General features: G+C 37.9%; 1 protein-coding gene across 3 annotated transcripts in view; it reads right to left on the reverse strand.

Moving 5' to 3' along the window:
- Positions 1–1453: 1453 nt before the first annotated feature.
- UNKL (unk like zinc finger) overlaps positions 1454–25418 on the reverse strand; it is a 36358-nt gene continuing 12393 nt past the window's right edge. The window contains exons 7-16 of one of the 3 annotated variants that reach the window (XM_054080953.1): positions 23745–23829; positions 21509–21663; positions 20412–20600; positions 18549–18611; positions 15890–16049; positions 12100–12192; positions 9841–10071; positions 9001–9203; positions 7963–8217; positions 1454–5711 (exon numbers count right to left, since the gene is read on the reverse strand). In XM_054080953.1, coding sequence (XP_053936928.1) covers positions 5559–5711; positions 7963–8217; positions 9001–9203; positions 9841–10071; positions 12100–12192; positions 15890–16049; positions 18549–18611; positions 20412–20600; positions 21509–21663; positions 23745–23829 — 1587 coding nt within the window. In that variant the 3' untranslated portion in view covers positions 1454–5558. Of the gene's footprint in view, positions 5712–7962; positions 8218–9000; positions 9204–9840; positions 10072–12099; positions 12193–15379; positions 15447–15889; positions 16050–18548; positions 18612–20411; positions 20601–21508; positions 21664–23744; positions 23830–25418 lie in introns of those variants that run through there. The other 2 variants (XM_054080954.1, XM_054080955.1) reach the window with 2 other exon arrangements.

Consider the following 25418-nt stretch of genomic DNA (forward strand, 5'->3'; position numbering starts at 1 on the left):
GTCATAACTTATGTATACTAATGTAATGCACATGTATAATATAGTACTATAAGTATGTGCAGGCTTTGACGCCTAGTGTGCAAGCTAGGAGGAGAAATCCTTGCACCCGGTGCACTGCCGCATACCTGCACTTAACTCTGAGTTTGATGTCACTATTCTGTGAGTCAGTCAGAGCGCGGAGAGTCCAGAGTGTTTGGCCTGTGCTTCTGGATTCCCACAGGGGCCAGGGGTCCACGAGCCCCCGCCAGCACACAGGGGCACAAACCCCATCAGACAACTAAGGAAAAAGACAAAACTGGGATAATAGAAAAGGTTTGCATGCCCAAGAACCACAATAAAGACCCCTCCCTACAGACTGTTACAAAAACGAATGATATGCATCCTCTTTCCCAAGAGATTCCAAGGAAGATGGAGATGGAAACCTGTGCTGAAATAAGCAGCCAGGCTGCAGGGCTTTCTCTGGGGTACAGAGAGGCAAAGGAGGACCCTGGGGCAAACCAGAAGAAAAACAGTTGATGGTGGAGAACATCAAAGAGCACCTAGAAAAACAGGGGGAGAGGGGAGAAAGCTAAACAGAGAACTTTGTTGCCCACTGCAGGACAAACAGAGTCCTGGGGCTCACCAGAAGGCACATGGAGGGCTCAGGGGCAATCAAAAATGTGGACTGAGGGTTCTGGGGCACAGCAAAATGCAAGCAGGGGCCACAGGGTGCCTCAAAATCTCTTCAGAATCTGAGGACACTGGAAAGCAAATGGGGGCCCTAATGATGCAGCTAGATGAAACAGGTGGTTTCTGCAGAGCAAGTACAAGAACTTCGGGCGTATTGGAAGACAAGTGGAAGACCATAAGACATGCATCTCCACAGCTTTATCACCAGTCTACTTGGGAATAAGTCAATACGCAAGACTTTGTGTGTGGCTGTCTTTCCCTTCCACTTGGTTGCGATTGTTCCCACCACTCTATCCTCACCTTCATTACTGAATTTTTCATATAAGGACAGCATCTAAGCTGAGACTTTTTAATCACTGATTTCAATTTACTTGCCCTGCCAGATGTACTGTGCCTGTGGGGGGAAAAACAATAAAGTCTGAAAATTTCTGGGCATTACCAGGAGGGATATGGATGACAGGACAAGAATCTTCATAGAAACCTTGGTGAATCCACACCCTCACTACTGTATGCTGTCATATTCTCTGCATCTCCCGAAGGACAAAGTTTTGAGTTCAAAAAGGTACAAAGCTACCGTCTTTTGTAAGGTGAACCTAAATCAGCCGCAGCTTTTAACATCCCTGACACCAGGGGATGGGAGGGGCACGGACTGCAGAAAGAGGCAAGACTCACGCGCTCCTCCTAAACAGTATTGCCTGTTGCCACTGTTAGGGATGGCATTCTGGCATTCTTATGACGATAGCTCCAAGCCAATAGGATGCTTTGTATGTTCTTAGGACGTGTAATACAAAGAAGAATGGAATGCAAATGTAATTATGTTTTAATTACTTCGTCAGCCTCTACCTACTAGTTCATTCAACTAAATTAGTGTCTCTCTATCTCAGTTAGACCTCTTTCTCCACTGAAATAGTAAACATCCATCCCAGTGGTTGAAATCCTGGAATTATTAGGAATGCCTTGATCGGATTGCAGAGGAAAACATATCCGTAAATTTTTCAGTCTTCAAACACAGTATAGCTCAGAAATAAAGATCAAAATTTTATTTCCTTGTTGGTAGTAAAAATAATTCCATGACTTCTGTAAACTATTGCATAAACGCTATAGTGTAGAAAAGTTTTAACAAGTGTTAACAATTTTAAACAGTTCACTACAAGTAACTGGGTATGCATTATAAATAATATGTTTTGTATTAAGAACAATTTAATTCACAAAATCTTTTCTATCTGTACACTCAAAACATTAACGGCTTCCATAAAGTAATATGAGTAAAAATTCCATATTTATTTAGGGTCTGATGATGACCAAGGTACACAAGCATAGTGTGACAGTAATAATATTACTACGTATAATTAATACTAGGATACTCTGAATGGCAATACAGAACAAACCAAGTATGTCTTTAATAGTCTGCTATTCAAAGGAGACTAATAATAAGCCTGTAACATGCAGCTTGGGATCTATCTGTAATGAGCATACTTCTGGTTACACTAAATCTCCTAACTGTAAAACCCCTGAGAAATCACAATTTTAATCTGTTATTCCCCAGGCTAAAATAATTGGTGAACAACATAATGGCATTCACATTAAAAATTGTATTCTTACATGAATTAACACAGAACTTTTCCAAATACCAAAATGAATCTTGAAAATGTATTTTGTTTGCTTTTATGTATTTTGTGAATTCAGCTAATTGCTATCCTGTAGCCTCACTAAAATAATTTTAATGTATCCAGTTTCTAGACAGTGTATATAGTACACAGACGAGTACTTACAAAGGTCAAGTTTCACTTCTGACTTCTTCCAAACTGTTGTTTCTATATATATTTTATTATCCTCCACTTTAAAGTACTGATGGAAAAGTATGCATTTGTTGATTTGCTTTCATAAGATACAGAAACCATTGTTTGTAATTCTTCACAGAAGGGATTTTGTGAAGAATAACTGTGAATTTCATGTGACTGCTATGCATGATATGTAGTTCAAGAGATTACTGAAGGATTCGTCTATAATTATAGCAAGCTGCCCAGTCTGAAGATTTAACACATGGGCATGTTTCTTTGGTATGTGTTTTTTTCTTCTCTGCAAAATGGTTGGTTGATAGCTTTTAAATATGCCTGTAATTCAGCACCAAAGAAACTTGCAGGGAACACCTGCAAAATGTTCAGTACTGATATTACTATAGGGGACACATCCTTATTTTCAAGATTCGTTATTGTAAAACACAATATATACAACTTTAAAAAGCAACAGACTAAATATTATTTCCTCTAAAAATGCAGCACATATAAACTACAAATGACAATGTGATGATTCACACTGCAAGTGTGATTTACATTCCTGTTTTGTTCATGTGGCGAGATTAGGAAAAATCACCTGTTGCTACAAAAAAAAGGCACCAAAAATAGCCCTAGGACATAAGCAAATGCACTAAAACACACATGAAGAACTACAAACTCTGACAGGACAGTGCAAACCCACACTTCTTTATCTAACAGATGTCACATAGCTGCATGTGGGCAGCACAACGTGGCCCTAAGCTGGTTTCTCCTAAAACAACAAAGCAGAAATTTTCACTAACATATTTCTAAATATTTCTGTGAGCACAATGGTTGCAGGATGCTGTTCCAGAGTAGATAAATATACTGAACTGGTGTCCAAAATAACTGCTTGTTTGAAAAATCTGTAACAATTTCAAACTGTAATTACACGTCATTCTTTGATTTGCTCACTGTTTTTTTTTAAAAAAAACAAACACAAAAAAACCCCAAACCTTACACAACTAAGTTTGCTTTAGTCCAAAATGCAGTTAAGGTTCAAAAATCAGTCAGTCATAGACTGCACAGATGCAAAAAATACATTTATACCTACAGCCAAATTTGGTGATCCAAGTTCTCTTTTTTTAAGAGTCCAAAGCTGGCTACACTTTTAAAACGGTAATATCTTATTTTAGAACAGAAAAGTGCATTTGGAAAATGCAAATACAGTCTAATTTCATACTTTGCTCAGTACAAACGTTTTAAAGAAACTGTGTTAAAGTCAACAAAATCACATTACTAAAGCCAACTTTGGTCTTTAAAGTGATTGTCAAATGAAAGTTTGAAACATTTATTTACTACTTATCTTTATATATTTAATATCTTATTCTACCTCTTCCTTTCAAAAAGGTTTCCAACATTCCTGCAGACTGACCTGTGGTAGAAAAGCAGCAACAATTCTGTACATTTAGTTCTTACAGAAAATGTGTAACGATCTTTTGCTAACGGAAGGCTTCGTACAAAGAATGCTAAAACCCAACAGAGATATTGATTTCAGTACTCATGGCTTGGGCCCTTTATTTAATGCTGACACATTTTGACAATAATTGTAGTGTATTTCTTGATTTTTGTTTTAGCAAAACTTTAATTAGATTAACACTTTGCTGCCTGTGTGAACTCACTTTTTGTACTGAATACAGTAATGTGGAGATACAAATCATGTAACACAGTTGTAGGTCATTTCCATCTAAGTTGTACGAGTGTTATGCCTGAATTCAACACAAAAAGGAGTAATGCCGGCAATTATTCCATGTTAGAAAAGTAAAAATATACAGTGTTAACATGCAGTAAATAATTAACTATTCCTCCTGAATTGCATATTCTCAACCACCACAATGAAGTAAGGATATTACCACCTTTTAAAAGAATCACTGTGTCAAAGTGCCACCACCTAATTACATACTTAAATAATTTTGTAGTTTTCAGATATGCATTATGCCACTACTGAAAAGAAAAAAGTGTATTTTTAACTATTTATAAAAGCAAGAGAAGTATTTGAGTTATCATCAAATTGTTCAATACAAAATTAAGCAATAGAAATTATTTGCAAAATTATTTTTTCCTCTGTCTTCTGCCATTTTCTACGATACTGGGCATAGGCACTTAGTAATATTATATATATCATACCTGTTCCCGACGAGTACAACACAGGTTAGGAGATGTACAAAAACTTTAAGACTACAAACACCCAACTGAGGGAAGTATGCAAATACACAGTTGTTTACTAAAACTGGTCTGTTTCACAAGATCAAAACCATGTCTTTGAATGTGAAAGCATTTGTGCCTCACTGTTTCTGTCTCTGCTGGTACATTTATAAATAGTATAGTATGGAGTTAACTTCTAAATTGTAAAAAAACTAGATAAATTGTAATTTCTATTTAATAATATTGTGATTTAACACTAAAACCATGTGAAATTTTTAATTCACAGCACACATACAACACATCATATTATTGCATATTAAATAAACATAAGACCTAAAAAGCAGCCTGAAGCAATTTACATCATCTCTTCTAACAAAACACAATAATTAAAAAGTGCTTTTATATTAATCAGAATTTTTCCAAACATCCAAGTAAACATAGTGTTAGACTAATTCCAAAATACTGGCTCTGGCGTTCCACACACAACAGACATGGCAAAGGGACCATCTGTCCTGCCGAGTGTGTAGTTATGTATCTACGTATCCATCTTCTGTTAATGAAAATCACATATACAGACACTTCGTTCAGGCATTGTGGTAAGATTTATACAAAGTGATTACAGTGCAAATGAACCTAAGTAGTTTGTGCACCAGGAATGTCAGTGGAAGTCAGAAAAGGCTGTGATGGGACTTGCGGGGGGATGGAGGAACCTCGCTCGAGACTGTAGAACCTTATCAAATGACTGAAGTTGATATGTAAAGGTGAGCAAGCCTTTACTGTATCTTAAAGCAACTAAGTTCATCACATCAAAATGGAAATCAGTCTAGCACTATTAAAGGGATGAATTATGAGTGTTACAATTCTTATACAAAATACAAAACCATAGAATTATTTAATTCATGAATTTGATATGACTATTACGCCTGTATGTTACCACAGATTTTTCTTCTTGCAGCAAGGACATTCTTCTTGAACAGCTGCACATTGATCACACAGTACATAATGTTGACATGGATTCAGAATAATGCTACGATCACCCTCCTGGCATATGATGCATTTCTTTGACTGAAGCTGAAAAATCACCTGAAAAAACATTATTGCACTCAGTAAAATAGTATACAGTATACACGAGGTATATAGTTGCATTTTAGTAGCTTTAAGCTTAGCCATCCCAAATAAACTTATAATTTAATAACAGAAAGGACAATGGTTTTGTATGACAGATATCGGAATTGAGGGGCCTCACATCAGAGCACACACAACCCTAACCTTTAGAGTAACTGCTGGAGGAGCACAGATGCTTTTAGAAAGGAAAATATCTAGGATTGAATGTCTGGATTGAAATTTTCCCGTGTAATTGGGATGAATGATGCAAAAAAAGTGAAAATAAGAGCAAGTAAGCCCTTTTCATTGTCACATAATCCCTCGTTTTGCCATTTCAAACCACAGTTACATTTTCTCGTGCTACGGGAGATGTTCACATTAGGACAAAACAGAAGCACCACAAATGTGCGATACTTGGAATAAAGCTACTGATACAGATGCTAGCAAGAATGTAACAACTGCAAATAAATGTCTCCATGTGATAAGCCCTATCAACCCTATTGAGGAAAAAAAACATTTTGAAAGCATCTAAAAGCCATGTTAATTTTCAAAGAGCAAGACAGGTTTAGACTAAGAGAAGAACCCAGAATGCTATGTGTGGCACTGCTTAAAGTAGCAGCTTTCTCCCGGAAGGAAGAGCTAGGTGAGAAGAAGCCACAGCAGTAAAGGAAATCTGGGAAAGCTAGGAGCTGGAAAAGGTGATAATGGTTCTAATCACTGCAGCCTGGCCAAGATGACTTCCATTCCAGGATGTAATGACTTTTTGGTACGAGATCCCAAGACTTTTTTGCTCCTCTTTGAATTTCCTTAGGAGAAAACCAATAGTGGTATCTAAATCCAATCCAGAATCCTGTAAATGTACTTGATAACAGGAGCTCCTTAACTAGCAAGTTTCATCCTCATCTGCCTACTTTATTGACAGAGACGTAAATTACTCATATGTTTTAAACTCTTGTAAAGAGAACCTGGCTTTTTTTTTTCCCAAGACTGTAGTTCATACTGATACAGACGGCACTAGACAGGAGGTGGACTGAGACAGAGAAGACACTGCTGAACTCAGACAGGTACTAGAGTATGGCAGATCTGAAGTATTGAAAGAAAATCTGTTTCCTTGTCTGGACAGTCCTGCCAGAGTCAAAACAGCGAGAACTGGTGTCACTTGTGGTGCCAATGCACTTTGAGGCTGCAAGGGAGAAAGCATTGTAAAATCAGCAATGTACCCGGCAATTTTTGAAGTATGGCTCCTGGAGAAGTGTGTGCTCATTATTATCTTCCTTGATGTGCTCAGAGGAGTGGCACCTGATATTCCCAGCTTTGGAAGCCCTCAGGAATGTCGTCAATCTGACAGCAAAAGAGCATCCTAAATTTGGCAGAAACTGAGTTTGGATTTGAGAAAAGGTGAAATATGGCAGTATGCCAGTAAGGTGATTACGGGACCGAAACATCTGACGTGTAAGGAGAGGCTGATAGCCGTGACTGTTTGGCTTTGAGAAGAAGTAGCATCTTGCCAGTGTGTATAACTACCCAAAGGGAGACAGTAAAACAGATAGAGACAGATTCTTCTTGGTGACATCCAGCAAAAGGAATAGCAATGCAACAATGGGCACAAATGAAAATATAGAAAATTCCAGACATAAGAAAAAAACCTTTTCTCACTGTGAGCATGGTGAAACACTGGAAAAGGTTGCCCACAGAAGTGGTTGACTGCATCCTTGGAGATACTCAAACACTACTAGATAAGGCCCTGAGGAATCTGCTTGATCTGCCCCTGCTTTGAGCAGGAGGGGCACGGTTGGGCTGGATGATCTCCAGAGGTCCCTTCTGCACTCCAAGCCTGTACCAGCCTCTCTGACTACACAAACTCCTAGCAGGGAACCTCACCACCTACCTTCTAAACAAGTGAAAAGCATATAACTATTTTCATTTACTTAGGGCAACTATTCTTATTTATTTAGGTAATCCCCAAAATGTTGAGGGTAAAAGCTGGCTTTAAATCTTTGTTTTTAAATCACCCCAAGAATCATTCACAATTTGTTTTGATAGCTGATCAAAAACAGAGGGATCCATTAGGTTGAGAAATCTGAACCAGCTTCTATTTCAGAAAAGAAAGACTTAACACTGAAAGCAATGTTGCTCTTTGAAATGAAACCTGGCATATATGCGCCATTGAAGGTTACTGAGCTGCCAGTTTCAGTTAATAAAAAATAGTTATGCAGATGAAGAAACTCACCTCATCTATTGTTTCTAAATCTAAGTGCAGCCGATTTTGTAAGGAACGAAGCTTTGGCAAGGATGTATTTTCTATATCTCCATAGTTTTTCAAATAAGGTAATGTAGTAGATAGACCAGCAGCTAATTGTGCCTTCAGCTTTTTTAATTTATTTTCCACTTCCTCCTTCTTCTGAAGAGCAAGCTGTTTGTCTGCATCTGCGATGTTAGCACGTTCTTTTGCTTCTTGAGCCTCTTTCTGCCATGCATCACATGCCTGGGAGAAAGATTTCCAAAATATAAAAAATAATCTTTTTAAATTATCAATGGAAGAGCAAATTCAAAAGCCTTTAAAGATGCAGATAATCTCTGATTTTAGGCATAACAATGCATTTACTGTCAATTTAACTGACAACTCTTATTGTTTTGCCTTAATGTAATTTTTAGGTATGTCACTGTTACTTGTCTGTAAACAGCCAGAAGCCCTTTTGGAGCTCTATAAATGGAAAATATTTAAAAGGTTAAATTCATAATATAAGGTCAAGAGACATTAAAAGCTATCAAAATTTAGTACAGCTACTTAGCTGCTCCTCATCACAGAGAGAAGATAACAAGGGGAAGGAATGGACTACAGAAAATGTGCTAGACTGGCTGTTACGAACAGCCTCATTTAGGCTGCTTGAAGTGGCTGTCCAGGTACACTACACAACCACAGCTGCTGTCAAGCTTCTGCTTTTCTGTGTGCTTATCATCAGAAAGATGTAGAGGAGCAAATGTATGTCTTTATTGCTTAAACATCAAGATACATTGCTGTTCAACCCTATCCTGAATATGTGTAAGTGTCCCTTGTCTAGAAAGGCAGATAAACTTTCAGAAAACGAACTGCTCTTTAAAAAGCTCAGTTTCCTTTATACCACAAGTTCATTTTGAGGATAGAAAAAACATTCCTTTGACAGACTCTAATAAAACTCTGCGTCTAAGGATAAGAAGATACGTAAAAAGGAAAAGCAGTAGGAGCTGCTTGTTAGTTACAATTTAATATTACCATAAATTAGTTTACCTGTTTTATTTGTTGCCAAGATTCTTCCCAGTGTTTTAGTTTTCTCTTGGCATCATCAAGTTCCTGTCTTACTCGAGTTAGTTCATTCCCACTGGTATTTGAACTTATTGAGGGGGTAGAGCCGCTGCTTAGTACTGGGGATGGACTAGGAGAGAAGCTCCCAGTTACAAAGTCCCAGATGCTCCCTGTAACACCATTTAAACCTGTAAAACGAAGGCAGAAAAAATAATCAGTCTGCATACATTGCTGCAAAATGATTCAATGCAGAACAAAAATACGTGTGCCACATACACAAAACTTATACTTTTATCTGCAGTTCTCATAACATTACTACCTTCAGAAATGTGACAGTCTAGAAAATGTTTACAATATTTAGAGCAATTCAGGAGACTTGCCACGTTTTTTTTTCTTGCTGCTTTTCATAGAAAATACAATCCACAAAAGGAAACGGAAGAGCGGGAGTTCATTTATATACAAAAAGATCTGCTCCTAGCTGCTCATACATCATTTTAATTCTTTCTTTGTTTTGTATTTTCCTTCAGCAAAATGCTGCAGCTAAAATGCATTCCTGCTGCCTGTATGCCAACTGCTCTATTTTACCTATTTCAAACATCTTGGCAAATATCTCCTTTTTCAAGATTCTTTTTTTCACTAGGAACGAAAGTTCACTCCTTGAACTTTCCCCCACATGTCACATATAACTCCATTAGCAGTGTTATCAATTACAACAGCGAGGCTTTGTTGTCCAGAAGAAAATTGCAAAGCCTTGAACCGAACATTTCTTACCTGCCATGAAGATCTGTCTTACAATACATAAAGTGCAGCCTTCAGCTTACTTACCTAAAGAGTTGTGAGAAGAGGCTGAGGTGCCCAACATGCTATGTTCTGCCTTCACAGCCTGAGGCTGCTGGTGGTGAGAAGCCACAGTCGAGGAAACAAACGACTGAGACAGGGATTGTGAAAGAGAACTGAGTGGAGAGGTTGAAAGGGATGATGATGAATGTAAAGACGAAGAACGAACAAGAGAGCCTGGAATATTGACAGGTGCTGAACTTCCCAGTAATCTTTGACCTGTGTATGCAATGGAGGGGAGAAGAGAGGGAAGGGGAGAATTAGCTCCAAAGTAGTACACAGCTCTCTGAACTTTCCTGATAAATGTATCAAATGCAAACTAAATTACATATACAAACACCTTATATTACAAAAGAAAACTTTATTTATCTCCTATTGCAAAAATAGGTTTTAAATTCAACCCTTGAAAGTAGTTTTCCAAGCACCTGATAACAATTTGTAGCTTTACACAGCAGTGGCCTCATCTGCAGCTACAAAGGAAGAAAAAGCACCTTCCAGATGGAGTTACTCTACTTACTCATTTTTACAGCCAACAACTAACACAAGGGGAGAAACTGACTGAAACCCAAAGGATTAAGAAAATTTTGGGTTTTATTTTAATAAATAAACTAGCGTTAAGCAAGTGAGACTACATGCCTTGAAAATCATAGAGTGTAATAATCATAGCTCAATTTCTTTCCCCTACATAGTTTTGTTCAGTATATTTTAAATGTCAAATGTACTGAACTCACTATGAAAACTGAGTTTGAAACAAAGTGAAAATTAATAATACTTTAGTCAAACAAATGCATTGTTCATAATTTCCCAAAATAATGATAACGATAAAAACAGGATTAAAAAAAGGATGTTAAATCATGCGATTACTTAAAAAAATATGCACAGATGCAGTGCATTTTCCTGTTCAGGAAACAGTTCAATATTTACTGTGAAGATTTTATTCATCCATATGTTTGAATAGTAACTAAAAATGACATCTTCCCTTTAAAAAGATATAGCAGTCAAATACTTAAAGCAAGGGTCATGATTCTAGTTTTCTAGTTTTGCTTAAAAACAGGTGAATTCTTATCATCAGAGAAAGCATTATTCTTTTTATAAGTATTTCAAAACAAAAAGACAGAGATGCTCATTATAAACTGTACTGCCACGATGTCTTCAAAAAAATATATCTTGAAATACTCAGCAAACATTTCCTCATGACCAGCTGTCTGTGGAAGACACAAGAGGACCACGATTGTATATAGGCATATAATATACCAGGTAATAAACACAGACCACTCAAGATGAGGAAGGAAGCAACAAAGTAAAAGGAATTAAGTTAAAATATCTGGCCTAGTAAGAATTCTCTTAAAAGTTAAGAGCCAAAGTAAAACCCTCAAACTAACACTATGAAAAGGCAGTTTGGCAAACACAATCTCGCTGCATGTCTTGAGCTGATGGGGCAAGGTTTCGGCAGCTGGGCTGCAGTGTTGGCCAGGGGAGGCCGGGGCTGCCCAGTGCCAGACACAGCCCGTTCCAGTTGGCTCTCACGGACCTGCTCCAGGACATGGCAGAGATGGCACTGGTGGCAACTCTGGGAGAACATATTCAAGAAAGGGCAAAAAAAAAATGCCATACAGGCAGAGGAGGAGGGAACAAAAGGAAAGAGAAACAGCCCTATGACCAAAGTCAAGAAAGAAAGAAGGTGAGGAGGTGCTATGTCTTCCTCTCCTTTCCCAGAATGGGCCAAATGGCTGAATATTTCCCAACAGACCTTTGACTATATTGCTCCTTCCAGGTTCGATTCATAAAAAGATTATGTCCCTAACTTGCAAATTAATTAAAGTCTAAAAGTTGCTGGCACCATCTCCTCAAGAATTAACCACATAATCATGGAAGTACTTGTTGGTCCCCACAGCACATTCTGCCTGCTGTCAGACATTTGTGGGACTCAACATGCAGGCAAGTTAAGATCAAGCATAATGCTTTCCTCTAAATGCATGTAATTCCTTCCACCATGTCCACTGGTCAAAGTCATTTAGCAGGCTGAAAACCAAAACCATAAATGCTTAATAGACTGATCCCTTGCAAAACACAGACAGGAAGACAGCAGTGCAATCCCTTTACACCACAAAGTTAAACACCTGGAACAAAACTGAGGACTTTTCTTCAGTCTTTGCTCTCTGTAATTGTTTTGATGAGTGTAAGTTTAGAAACATAAGAAAGAAAGATATTTTAAATAAGTATAATTTCACAGACTGGACCTTTTACCTGCTACTCCAAGGTCACTGACTTCTTGAACTTCTAAGTCTTTATCTATGGATGCAACGTTCACATCATTGAAATGCAAATCTAAAGCAGAACCTGTGAAACGAAACAAAACATCACATCAATTAAGTACCTGTAAATTATCCATAAAACTATCATGATGGTTGGAACGAGGAAACTGGCTATTTTTGTTAGTGCTTCCATCACAGAACTACAGACACACAAAGGATATGCTCTGCATTTTTTAAAAGGGGAAGACATTCACATATATAGGCTCTCTAAGCCTATATACAGTGAGATGGACAGAGGAAACCGAGATTAAAAGTCCCTCTTCACACCAGGTTTTGTATCTCCGTTGCTGCACTATGCCTTCCCTACCTTTGCCTTTTGTATAGGTAGGGAGGGCCCTTTCATCTGCAGTGCTGTAGCCTTTCTTACCCTGTCAGCCACCTGGTCCAGTAGTGCCTTCGGAGTCTCTGGGTCAGTATGTTTCCTCTCCTGTTCTCATGTTCACCACCTGCCAGTCCTCAGAGCATTGTTATGGTAAGTTCTCAGCAGAGGTGACTGCCTTCACTGGTGTGAAGGTCACACTTCCCTTCTCCTTTTCTTCTACTCCTGATATGCTTTCATTTACATTAGAGGGACCCAATAATATCTTAGCACGCAACACCATCCACTGACCAAAGTGCGCTCCAATTAACACTAATAACACCATAATTAGGAAGAGCTCATAAGGAGTTTGGAATGGTCTTGATGAAAAACTAGTTAACATAGTTAATATGGGAAAAGGTATTATGTGGGAGAGAACCAGCTGTTGCACTGGAGAGGATGCCTAAGAGAACATGCTCATCTGCCAAGCCTGTCGCTTCTTTTCCCATCCAGCCAATGAGACAGTTTTCTCTTTCCCTTTCTTCTACCTCTCTTTTCTTACGTTTCTATACTTATATGGAAATAATTTCCTCCATTATGTGCCATCAGCCACGCAACCCACTAGTAAATCTTCACACCTGTGAACTTGTCTCAACATCCTTTGTGCAAAAAATGCCATACACCTGTGAAAGCAAACCTCTCATCACTATGCTGCAGAATCTTCTGGGAGAGATCCCTCTCACTTTCACCAAGTGAAGGTGTTCCATTTTCGTTAAAAAATTTCCAAATTCTCTCAGTCAGGAAGAGAGAGGCTTTAAAATCCCACCATTAGCACCGTTATCTTTAAACAGGGAAACAAACTGTTTTTTCCAAGCTCTTGCAATTCCCCACATCACCCAGATGTTATTAATATTTGAAGTTATTTGCAGTGTCTGGCTCAGTATGTTTCTGCACAATTATGACAAACAGGAATAAAACACAACGAGGCTCACATAAATCATACTGCTCAAACAGTAGATCAAATCAGAGCCTGTACCCTTCCTAAATCACTAACTTGTCATGTTCTCCTCGTGTGAAGCCTTAACTTATTCTGCCACGCTCATCCTGTCTCACCACAAAAAAGAACTGACATATGTCCTTATGGATTATTATTTAGATTTTCCAAGCTTAATTTCTGATGCCTTCCAGCCCTCTCAGATTCCACCTCTTGCAGTGGAAAGTCAGTGGAGCGCAGTGTGGGAACACAGGCAGCATCTTAAGATCACAACATTCAAGGGAAGCAAACGGAGAGTCACCAATTTTCCTTGAAGGGCAAGTCTACCAGACAGGCAAAACATCCATGTTTGAATGTCCCATAGAAAGCAATGAAAGCAACCAAAACACTCCCATGGGCAGGTCCACCCAGACCCTAACACAGACAACAAGGTGGAGTATCAGGCTGGCAGATGTCCTATAACGTTAAGGTCCCACTTTCTCCCTTCTACTACTTGAGTCTTGTCCCTTCACTGCTGCCCATTCCCTATTTATTCCTCTGCAAATCCATCTCCTTGGATGCTTTTCTTATCTAAAGTCTCTATTCTCTTTAAAATTTCTTTTTTTTTTCTTTTTTCTAATTTTCAGGAGGACTTCAAACACCCTGCAGCTTTTATGATCTCAGATTATGCTGTTTTGGTTTTGTTGGGTTTTTTTTTTCAAAAGAACACCACCAGACAACTCAACCAATTTCCCTGACTATGACAAGAGCAGACTGCAACAATATATCTTCTTCCACTCCATCATTCCTCAGTTTTCAACACATTGTCCAAGTCTCAATGTAAAATACCAGTTCTATCGGACTGGGATGCTTATTCCCAGTTCCTCTGCACCATTCTTTTTCCCAGCTCTTGGGGACTATTATTCAGGGAGTAGGCAGAGAGGGCTTGGAGCTCCCTGTGAGATCAAAGTAAAAGGCCACAGAAACGGCTACAGACACCACTATCTGACAATGCTTCCTCAGTCCTTGCTAATGTAATTCTCTCGCATTTCCTCTAACCCTTTATCCAAGCTTACTCATCCCCCTTGCTGCAGCTTTTCTCCTATCCCTTTTGTAAATGATTCTTCAATCGACCACTTCCAACAAGAACACTATGTAGTTATTTTCTGTTCTACGATAACACCTTCATTTTCTGCCCTTTTCAGGTTATGTGCAGCACTCTATTTTCAATGCCATCCTGTATATCTACAAAGCAGAACTCTGGAAAAAGAATTTATATATATATGAAATTCTTCTAAGGAAAAATACAAAATCTATGCAGCTACCATGAAGTACACCAGCTTACACACACAAAAGACATGTATTTTATGATTCATATTCTGTTAACAAACATACCATACCAAAAACTGTTTTAGAAAAACATCTGTAGACAGCAGAGGTATATATATTCTAGCTCAGAAAAATCAAGAGTCTCTTATGCTGAATAACATAACCACATTGGCACATGAGAACCAGCATATCACTGTTTAAATGACTTTGCAACATTTTTTCAGTATATCGCAATTTAAATATGGCACTGAATTATCACCAAATCTACAATACAGAAATTATATTGTGGGTTTTATTGTTATATGAGTAACTCTTACAGCCAGCCACCTTCTGCTTATTCCAGAAGCAATGCTTATCTTTACAAAAATGTGATTTTTCTCCCATAGTATATCTTCAAATATTAACTGTAATCTGATGAAATTATATTACTTGCACAGAATAAAAACTAAAACGCTGCTTATTCTAATTCTGAAATTTAAAAAATAATTTAAAATTTATTTTCTGTTAAGGAAAGCAAGATATGCACTTGTGAGGCTGCAGAAAAGATCCTTCATTTAATCTCCTGCACTGATTTCTTTCCTAAAAAATTAAAAGAGCGAATGCCTAACTTACCATGCTGAAGTGCTGACTCACTGTCTGCAGTCTCCTGGTCGCTGCTACACATCTATTTAAACCCAGAAAGCTTCAAGTACCCCAGCTAATCACAGCAGCTCCCTGATCATGTGACTTACACCACAGAATGGGAAGTACAGCAGCTTTCAAACCACAACATTCCCTGCCACAGCCTCCTGAATCAACCACATCTAGCGCGAAAGTGCCACAAATCTCAACAAGTTTGTGGATAAAACTCCTCTTTGTGTCCTTTCAGGTCTGGTCCACATAGTGTGAACAAAAGATTTTGTCCTTGAATATACAAGGAACCAGACTGAATAATATGCAGCCGGCCAAAGGAAAACCTCCCCTTTCCATGTGAAGGTGGCAGGATCTGTAACGGCACCTCTGAGGTAACATTAAAAAACCAAAGTAAAATCCCATCAGCCCACCAAAGTTGAGGAGACAGTATTTCTGCTTCTCAGTGAGCTGCATTACAAAGGTTGTACAGTTTTTTCAATCAGGACTCACCTATTACCGATTCAACTGTGTTGCTGCCAGAACAGAACGGGAGAGCTTTGACAGCAGAGACAGTTGTAGGAGATGAACTATCTGATCCAACACTGGAGGCCAGACTGGAAGTGATACTTGAAGCAAGTGGGTTAACTGCTGAAAAAACACTGAGATGGTTCTGTTAAAAGGAAACAAATGACGTATGTATGCACACACCGACACACTTACACAGAGGTGTGTACAAAGATATAAAATAAACAGAATGTATTTTTAAAAGTAATTATTTTCTTCCAAACAGAAAGAAATCCAGAATAACCCTCTGCATGAATAGATTAAGATAATTTTTCTTATCATTTACCAGCAAGTGCATTTCTCCACTGTGCCTGGACATCTGAGGGAATTCTGCTATCAGAGAAAAGGTGTTTAAATACTTACAAATAAGCTCTACTAACATAACTAGTTAGCTGAAGCCTGATGTTTCTTTTCAAAAGGAAAGTATCTATTGAGGAATTGTACCATTTTGTTATGCATTTGTTCACAGATTATTTTTCTTTTCGATCTGCAAATTTTCTCAGTTAATCTAAATGCAATTGGTGCATAAACTGATCTTCAGCTTAGACAGCTGAGAAACATGACTGCACTGCACACGTGTATCACACTATGTAATGATCCGTACCTGTGCCAATTCTTTCTAGCTGAACATTTTTTTCCTTCAAATTATAAAATGTAAGAAATGCAAACAATATACAATCACGTAAAATTCTACTGGAAAATAATTTCACGAAGTCTACAGGGACTTAGTCCATAGTTTCCAGTACACTGATTCCTCTTATTGTTTATTTATTCCCTCCAATCTTTTGGTTAATAAAAACAACATTTAACTCAGACTGAATGAATCCTCATATCTTCTCATTGCATTCTGTGTTATGAACAGTGATTGTGCAGTATCTACTCTCCAGATTTCTACCAATACCACAGAAAATTTCTATTTCCAAGCTTGATATACCGCAAGATTGAGGCCGATAATGACCATGAGAATTAATCATTTTTTTTCTTTAAAACTGGGCACAAACTGACTAAGAATGACCCTATCTGTTACTTCAAAACTCCATTCTGGGGTATATCGAAACAGAACGGAGAGACAACATACACAGAAACAAGGCAGGATAGAAAGGTTAATAAAAAAAAGATGTCAACGTGTTTATAACCTCAGTACTGTGAGCCCAAAACCCGATGCTGTATTCTGGATGTGGTCTAACAAGTGCTAAGCAGAAAGATAACCCCTTCCATTGATCTACTTTATGCTCCTGTTAACACAACCTCGGACACTGTTGGCTCGCATTCCACTTGCTGTCTACAAAGACCCTTAGGTCCTTTTTCCCTAGAGCTGCTTCCCAGATAGCCAGTTCTTGTTCTCAGCCTATATTGTTGCAAGAGGTTCTTGCTTCTCACGTGCAGGACTTTGCACTTGTCCTTAATGAATTTCATAAAGATCTCATTGGCCTACTCCTCTATTCTGTTCACATCTCTCTGAACAGCAGCGCAGCCCTACTGACTGGTCCTACCAATTTCATGTAATTTGCAAATTTGATTCCTCTCCTAGGTCGTTGATAAAGATGTTGAACTGTGTATGTCCTATTTATTCTGTTACAGATATTAATAGTAGAGAAAGATAATGTAAAAAATACTTTCTATGGCAAATCACAAAAAAATAACAGTTTCTAAGGCTGCCACTCTCACTAATTCATAGATGTGTAGTGGGAAAAAAACCAAAATAGTCTTTTAAACTGGTTCATGTGCTGTCACTCTTCTCTACTCATATTATCCACCCCTAACTATTCTGTTTTCTCTCCTTGCTTATTTTGCACTTTATTTATTCTCTCCTTAATTATTGTCCTTGGGCTTTTTAATTGTAAGATACATTTTAATCCTCCACTTTAGATTGCACACTCTTGTATGGATGCACGAATGGTAAAACTTCCGTTCTTGTTTATCTTGATCATTGTCATTAGCAAAGCATCAAGGTTCTTGTTCTACCACTACAAAGCTGGCAGTCTTAAGCTCCTTTGCAAATAGAGAATGACCTCTAACACCTGATGGATTGAGCTTCATGACACGTCAAAGCTACGCCCTCTTCCCTGTTACTATAGCTATTTTTCTAGTTTTGAGCATCTGACTCTTAAACAACTGTATCGTCATCTTCCTTCTAGCCTTGCCTGAAATTTATCAATCCATCCCCAAATTAAGTTAATCCAAAATTTCACTGCGAAAACTCTGCCATGGAATTGCTATAACCAAAAGCATCCTCAATTTGCCTCATATTCTTCTCATCCCTGGTACCCCCTGCAGCACACATCTACTGTACATTTTCACAGAACCCAGTGCTGGCTGTCGAGGACCATGTCCAGATGCCTTCTGCGTAACTCCAAGGAGGGAGACTCCACAAACTCTCTGGGCAACCTGTTCCAATACTCAGTTTCACATGCACAGTAAAAAAGTATTTCCATACGTTTAGATGGAACTTCCTGTGTTTCAGTTTGTGTCTGTTGCCTGTTGTCCTGTCACTGGGCACAAATTTTCCTTACACTATGCTGTGAAGCGCCACATAACTTTGATACTGAATTAATAAATTACCAAAAAGGGCAACATTTTTACAGCACTTAGCTTTTGGCAATACCTGCTTGTTGTCTTGCTCATTTATTTTCTGCTGTTTCTCAGTTGAGAAGCTTCGATGTTTCGCCTGAAAGAAGAAAAATCTCTGTAACACATGAACTTAATGACTCATGGCTGTAAAATAAATTAGTTTATGAAGGGTCAGCGGCACCTCTGTAGTAGTATCTTCCACAGGCTGACTTAATTTCTCTCACTGCAGTCCCATATGGAGAATTAAATTTTAATGAGTACATCTACATGGCAAAGGAACAGCAGTTACAGTTGTTCCACTTATATGCATAACTGAGCACATGCAAGTCATTTCTGGTGGAAGAATCGAGTAGCCATGTTAGCATTAGGCTATGACAGAAATAACATGTCCCAAATGTTCACCAATTAGGAAATACTTCTCCAAGAGAGACTGGTGGGATAGTAAACTCTGCAAGGTACTCCCCGTCTCCTTAGAAAAAAACGGCTCTTTCTGCTGCCTTTGAGCAGTTTTGTGTCTGTTCCTTGTTTCCTTTGGGAGATTCCTAATCTGTCTTATAGTGAAAGGTCCCTGGCAGTAACAACTCTTCTCTCTATATGCCTCCCACCACTCTGGATACTTTTTTATCAATTGAAAAGCCCGTCACCACTTTCTCTCCAGACAGGTTCAATGTGGCCACTGAAAGGTAAGCACAACACCTTTTTGCAGCTGAGACACATTCATTGCAGCAATACGTTACTCATTAACTGTAGCCACACCAGCCAAAAAATAGGTCTTCACCAGTGGTTACCTCATTTCTCAATTACTGCTGCCTGGTGTCCACAAAGCAGCCATGTGCTACTGTAAATGCCTTGCTTCCGTGACATTTGATCAATGATCACTTGAATCGGATACAGGGAGAAGGAAATCCTTCCTGTCACGATGACCAATTCTCTAACTTGTAGCCTGTCTGAACATCTACATGTAAGAAAGCAATCCTCCCTGGAGAACTCTACTCCAGAGTAATGATCTTGCCATCACCTGCAAGTTACCATTTATAAAACCCATACCCATCTTCCTTCCTTTCGTTCTTTTTCTTTCCTTTACTTCTGCATGTTTCTGGTTATAGAAATCAGTTCTGACAAGTCACAGGTTTGCAAGAAGGCTGATGAGCTTGGCTGCAGCTTATCGAAGTGTGTCATTGGAGCTCCTTTTTTTTGAACAATTCCTTTCTGACAATTTAGAAGTGTAATCAGTATTATAATATATAGAGAAAAAAATGAACTTTATTAGGTAATTCCTGAGCTTTCAGCTTTTTTCTTGCAGGACAACAGAGCCGTTTCATATCCCTGAAAAATACCAGTCTTTCCTTCTTCCAGCTGTCTCTAGCATTGTCTGTTTTCTCCCCACCACAAGAGGCTCATTATATTTTATCATCTATGTCTGCCTCAGCAATGAACTTGTCCAAGGAGAGAGGCAGCTAGAGGTGGTAGAAGAAACAAACCAAAATTAATCGAAGATTGGAACTCTTGAATAGTATTAACAGCCAGAAATTCATACATATTCTCACCATATATTTCCAACAATAATTACAAATAAATCCTACCAAAACTAGCTGTGATTCTTTTTCCATTGTTATCTTGCTTTGTTCTTGGCAGCATGGGCTCAAAGTGGCAACCACAACATTTCTGAGAAGTTAAAATTCACTGTGTGTCAGCTGAGCTGCAGTGACTGTTTGCATGAGCGTTCTTGGCCTGTGACAACTGTAAAGTGATTTGACGCAGTTTTGCTTACTAAAGAACAGCGTTCCAAACTCTGTGTTCTAAATTATCGATTATCACGAGGCAGACAACATTTTTTGCTGAATTTAATTTAACTTAAGATTGTATTTGTACTTCTAGACCCAAATTATTCACATACCTGATCTTCTCGTTCAAACCCTGGTGCCTTTGGATAGCTAGATGTTGGTGAAGAAACACCTGATGTGCTAGATTCAGAACACAAAACGCCATTTGCTAATGATCTCTGTCTACAAAGAAGTCCAAGGGGTGATAAAGAACTACTGCTACCAGAACTTGATGTTACAGTTGGACTTGAAGAACAGGAAATCTGTAGAAGACAGAAAACAGCGTCTAATATACTCTATGGTTTGGGTTTTTATGTTTACAGCTATAGTCTTCCTCTGTAACATAATCAGTTGAAATTAGAAATTAAATTCAAACTTACGTAGATACAACACTAACTTAGTTTTATTTGTATGTATTTTTGGTATAAAAAAATCTTTAGCTTAAAAATGTAGCAGATGACAAGAGTAACATGGAGCCATTGTAAATATACAGACTTCAAGAGCAGATATACTTCTACGTACCAGAATATAGCCTTGTTTGGTCCCTACACACATAATGAATCACAGGCAGAGATTACCTTACTTAATGGATATTAATTTAAAATAAAGGAATGCTTGTTTTCTGACAACTCTGATTTCCATTAATTCACGTATTTCTTAATTCACAGTTTAATGCAAGCATTAATACAACATTTCATGCTTTTATAAGAACTCATCCAGATCAAGCCTAGCACTTCAAAAAGAAAACGTTTAGAATCTTGGCAAAAAGCATCTCAATGCTTGTTTATAAAACCCAAAAGACCTTCCACGTATGAAACTTTTCCTATTGAAAAAAGAGATATATGTAAATTAAGCTGTCCTGTAGTTGTATATTAGATTAAGAATGATGTTTCTCACTGTAGCATTCAAAATATTGCATCTAAAGACAAAAAAAAAACAAGAACAGAAAATACAAATAATACATAGTTAATTCTGGTGCCACGGGCAGACACCCTATTTAGGCTTACAGTAAAAGTTAAATTTCACTGCCTGACATTTACTATAGCCGTAGTTTTCCTCAACTTTGCTGAAGCACAAAGAAACAAAACCCCAGATGTTTAACAAGTAAAATAAACATTGCACAATAACACAGTAATTATTATTGGTAACTTTTCTAGAATTATTCACTTACATTTCCAGACTGCCCACTGCTATCTGCAATGCTGTTCGTGGAGTTAAGAGTGCTGTTCCATTCATTTGCAATTCCTACGCTGTCCGGTGAAAGCAGGTGCGCGCCTGGCTTTGACTGACAACCCGTTTGCAGTATGACTACATTGACGGTGTCCTCTGTTGAAGGAATCCCCAACAAATTACACACAGATTGGAAACTTAGCTGCGTGAATTTAACAGTTCCACAGCCTGTACCAAACACAGCACCTGTCACACGGAAACATCAATAACACGCACACAATCATTCTCTTTTTCTTTAAATACAAGCATAAAGGCAAGGTAAGAATAATATAATTCACTATTACGTATTTGTGGCTACTAACAAATGTGAATCCCCTATTCACTTGTTCAGTAAAAAAATACTGTGAGGTAGATCAAAATTTATATATCATGAGAAATCTAGATTTTGCTTTATTTTCCAGAATCTCTATCAGAAATGAGGTTTTAAAGACAACATTTTTTAGAACTTCTGACCAACGGCACTGTTAAAGATAGCAATAATCAAGACACACAGAAGTAGATCACGATGGGGTCTCAAAAGAATTCAAATATCCCAGAGCTCTGCTGAGTTTATCCTGTACATTCACTATGCTGGAGAGGCAAGACAGGAATAGCATGCAGTATGCTCTAATGAAGAAAATAGGGGAAACGTAGTCTTCTCCCACAGGAGTTTTGTAGCATGTCACAATTACACCATGCTGCATGTATGCAGTGAATCTGTTTAAATCACACTCTTTCAGTAAAGAAAAAACTTACATTGGATAAACAGAACAGTAAACCCAGTGCCATAAGTTACATCCGTAACAAAATGTGTATTTTCAGACCTTCCTGAGACAAAGAAGTACTTGCCAACACTGGCGAACAGTGAAGGGCTTGATTTAGGAGATAGCCCCAACAGCACAAATGCGAAAGCAGTAAGCTACTTCTGATGTGAAGAAATAGTCAATACTAACTTCATTGCCATAATGTTTTGAAGAATTGCTAAGTCTTAAAATAACAGGCTTCTTGAAATGAACAGAGGAGGTTATTTATCTTTCCTTATATCTGAGTAAGAAAACCACAGAAAAGTAAACTCAACCAATCCACAGAAGTTAACAGACAAGTTGATTATAGCAGACTCTCAGAAAAAAAGAGCTGCATACAGCAAGAATGACTCTATTCACTGGAAATCTTTTAGGCAACCAATAAATGGTTGTATGGAACATCAATTGCATTTGCCTAGACCAGATAGACAGAGAGAAAAGACTGCCATTACTTATGATTAGAGAATTGTAAGATAAATACTACTGAAGTGCAGAGATTTGGAGCTTTCCAAAACTGGTAGGGTCTCTCATGCCTCTTTCCAGCTCTAGAAGCAAAAGGAACAAAGTAAGATAGGAACAAATTTTTTTTTTCTTTTTTGAGGAATACAGATGAAGTTTTACTGATTGCATAATCAAGCAAAAACTACATAATAAAAATATCTTTTTAAAAGAAACCAGTAACATAGAAAGGCTCCAAGTTCTGCTTTGCATCACAACTGAAAAGAAGGCATGAATAGTTGTAGCAATCGCACACTTCACACTCTGGAGTGCAAGGAGAGCATAGGAGTAACCCAAGTTGATATTAAAAAGAATCTGATGACGCACATGCAGAATTAGCCTGTGTACATACACAGCAAAGAATTGAGTGTTCTCTTGGGAAAAAAAAAAAGTCCCTGTTCCCTTTCTCTGTATATTAACAATTTGAATGCAGTGAAGATGTAACCAGGGCTATGGAGGAAAGAAGACACCTGACATAATTTTCCCTGTGTTCTTTTTCAGTTTAGCCAAGGCCCTCATTCAACAAATACTTGCAAGGTTGTATAACTTTTACCTGAGAAATTTACTATAAGTTTGAATAGGATAGCTAATATATTTTAGAGTCAAGAGTGTGTGTACATGATTGCCAAACCAAGCGTGAGAAGTCACCAGGACAAGTTGCATTTGTAAAGAAAATCACCTCCTGTTTTACTGCTGAGGCAAATTTGATGCAAATAAAGCAAGCTCCCATAGCAAAGTACAGTATCAGAAAACATGGAACACAGCTCTAAAAACAAGTGATGACTACTTTTAATGCATAAATGGCATTTATGATGTTAAGTCATTTTGTTACTGATGCTTAGAAATGATGGTTCATTTTTATCACCACTGATAGAAAATAACAGCTCTCTTACTTACTTTCAACATGTGCAAATGCACAAAATGGACCACGTGGACAGTGACCTGTTTGGCGCATGTCATTGCACTTTGTAGATTTATATATCTAAATAAAACAGAAGGGTGGTTAACCTAAATATAGTTCTTATGTAACAACAGAACAGTTAGAAAAATTTAAGAACTTCAAATTAAAAATTGTGAATAACAATATGTATTACACAGCGTTCTCAGAAAATTCAGTTCTTTTGATAATTTCTAAAAATTAAACAGAAGAGCGGAATTCTAAGAAAAGCAAACCTGAGACAAGCTTTGGTCTTCCATGTTGTACAGAAACAAGTCAAACATCAGGAATAAAATTTTTGAAGTCATTTATACTACTTATAATAAATCCTGCAGGAGAAATTATGTCTGTAGCAGAGTAGCTTACACAGCTAAAAAACCCCAACCCACCAGTATGTTTCTTCAATACAGTTCCTTCGTTAGAACACCTCTAATATTCAAATATCTTTGTCTAACCCGACTGGGTGCGAAAGAACTATAGTAATACTGACAATTCATGACAGTGACGACTACGTAAGTTTCTAGTAAGATTCACATCAACTTTATTGCTCGACCAGGATCTTGATGATCTTCGAATCTCACAAGACTGGGAGGAGGGACTGACATACTATCATATTAGAACAATACTAAGAACATATTTAAAGCACACAGATACATTAGAAAATCAGTTCTGGTGATTTGCAACTCCATGGCAAACAGCAGAGGGATCTTTTTGGTTCCCCAAACTTTGGTACTGTGGTCTTTGACTTTCAGTGTCAGCTGAGTCATGGCTCAGTAAGTAATAATTCTTAGTTCAAAATGCCACTTCTTCAGCAATTTTGCATATGCTGTGTAAAAAAAAACAACTTACCTTGGACTCCTGCCTTACAGTAAACATGAAAAATAAAACTATGTATTAAAAAAATCAACAACTAGTTCTGTATGCTCTTTATTATAGCACTATTTTAAGCATCTAAGATAAATTTCCCTCTCAGAAGTGATTTTGAATTGAAGTTGAAAACTTAGTTGCCACTTACACTACTAGTTCATGCATAACTCAAGGATCATCGAAGAAACTACGGAGAAATGCTAAATCAGAAAACAATGAAAAAGCAACAAAACATCCATGCTGTAGACAAGTATTCATCCAAAAGACACACCTAACAAACAAAAGAGAGGGACTGATCTCTCCACTAATTTCACTGGGAGCTATCACATATACCACAGAAAATGGTGAGTCGTTTGTGGATACCACACCTGAACTAGAAAATGAAGCGGGGCCCATTATTTTCTTTCCTGTTCTTTGTTTATTGGTTAAATATAAAACCCCAATGCTGTATCCACAATGCTAAAGATGCAGAAGAAAAAAAAAAAATGAGAAGAGCTGACTTCCAAATTATTTCAACAAAAGATACAATTGGAAAGTCAGTCTTATTTTGAGGTCCTAGACAAAAAATAGCCTTCCTGATCCTATAAGCTACCCAGATGGTGCAGAGTGCCCTCTGGTAAATGCTGGATACAAGTGGTAATATTGAGAAGATCAAAATACTACTGGGGCAGAGCTCATGTCTCAAAGACTGATTCTGGAGATGGCCACGTTACTACACATATCGATATTACAAGACAGACAGCAAACACAAAGAACTGAATCATTAT

Source organism: Cuculus canorus, chromosome 15, assembly GCF_017976375.1.
Source record: "Cuculus canorus isolate bCucCan1 chromosome 15, bCucCan1.pri, whole genome shotgun sequence".
NCBI lineage: Eukaryota > Metazoa > Chordata > Aves > Cuculiformes > Cuculidae > Cuculus > Cuculus canorus.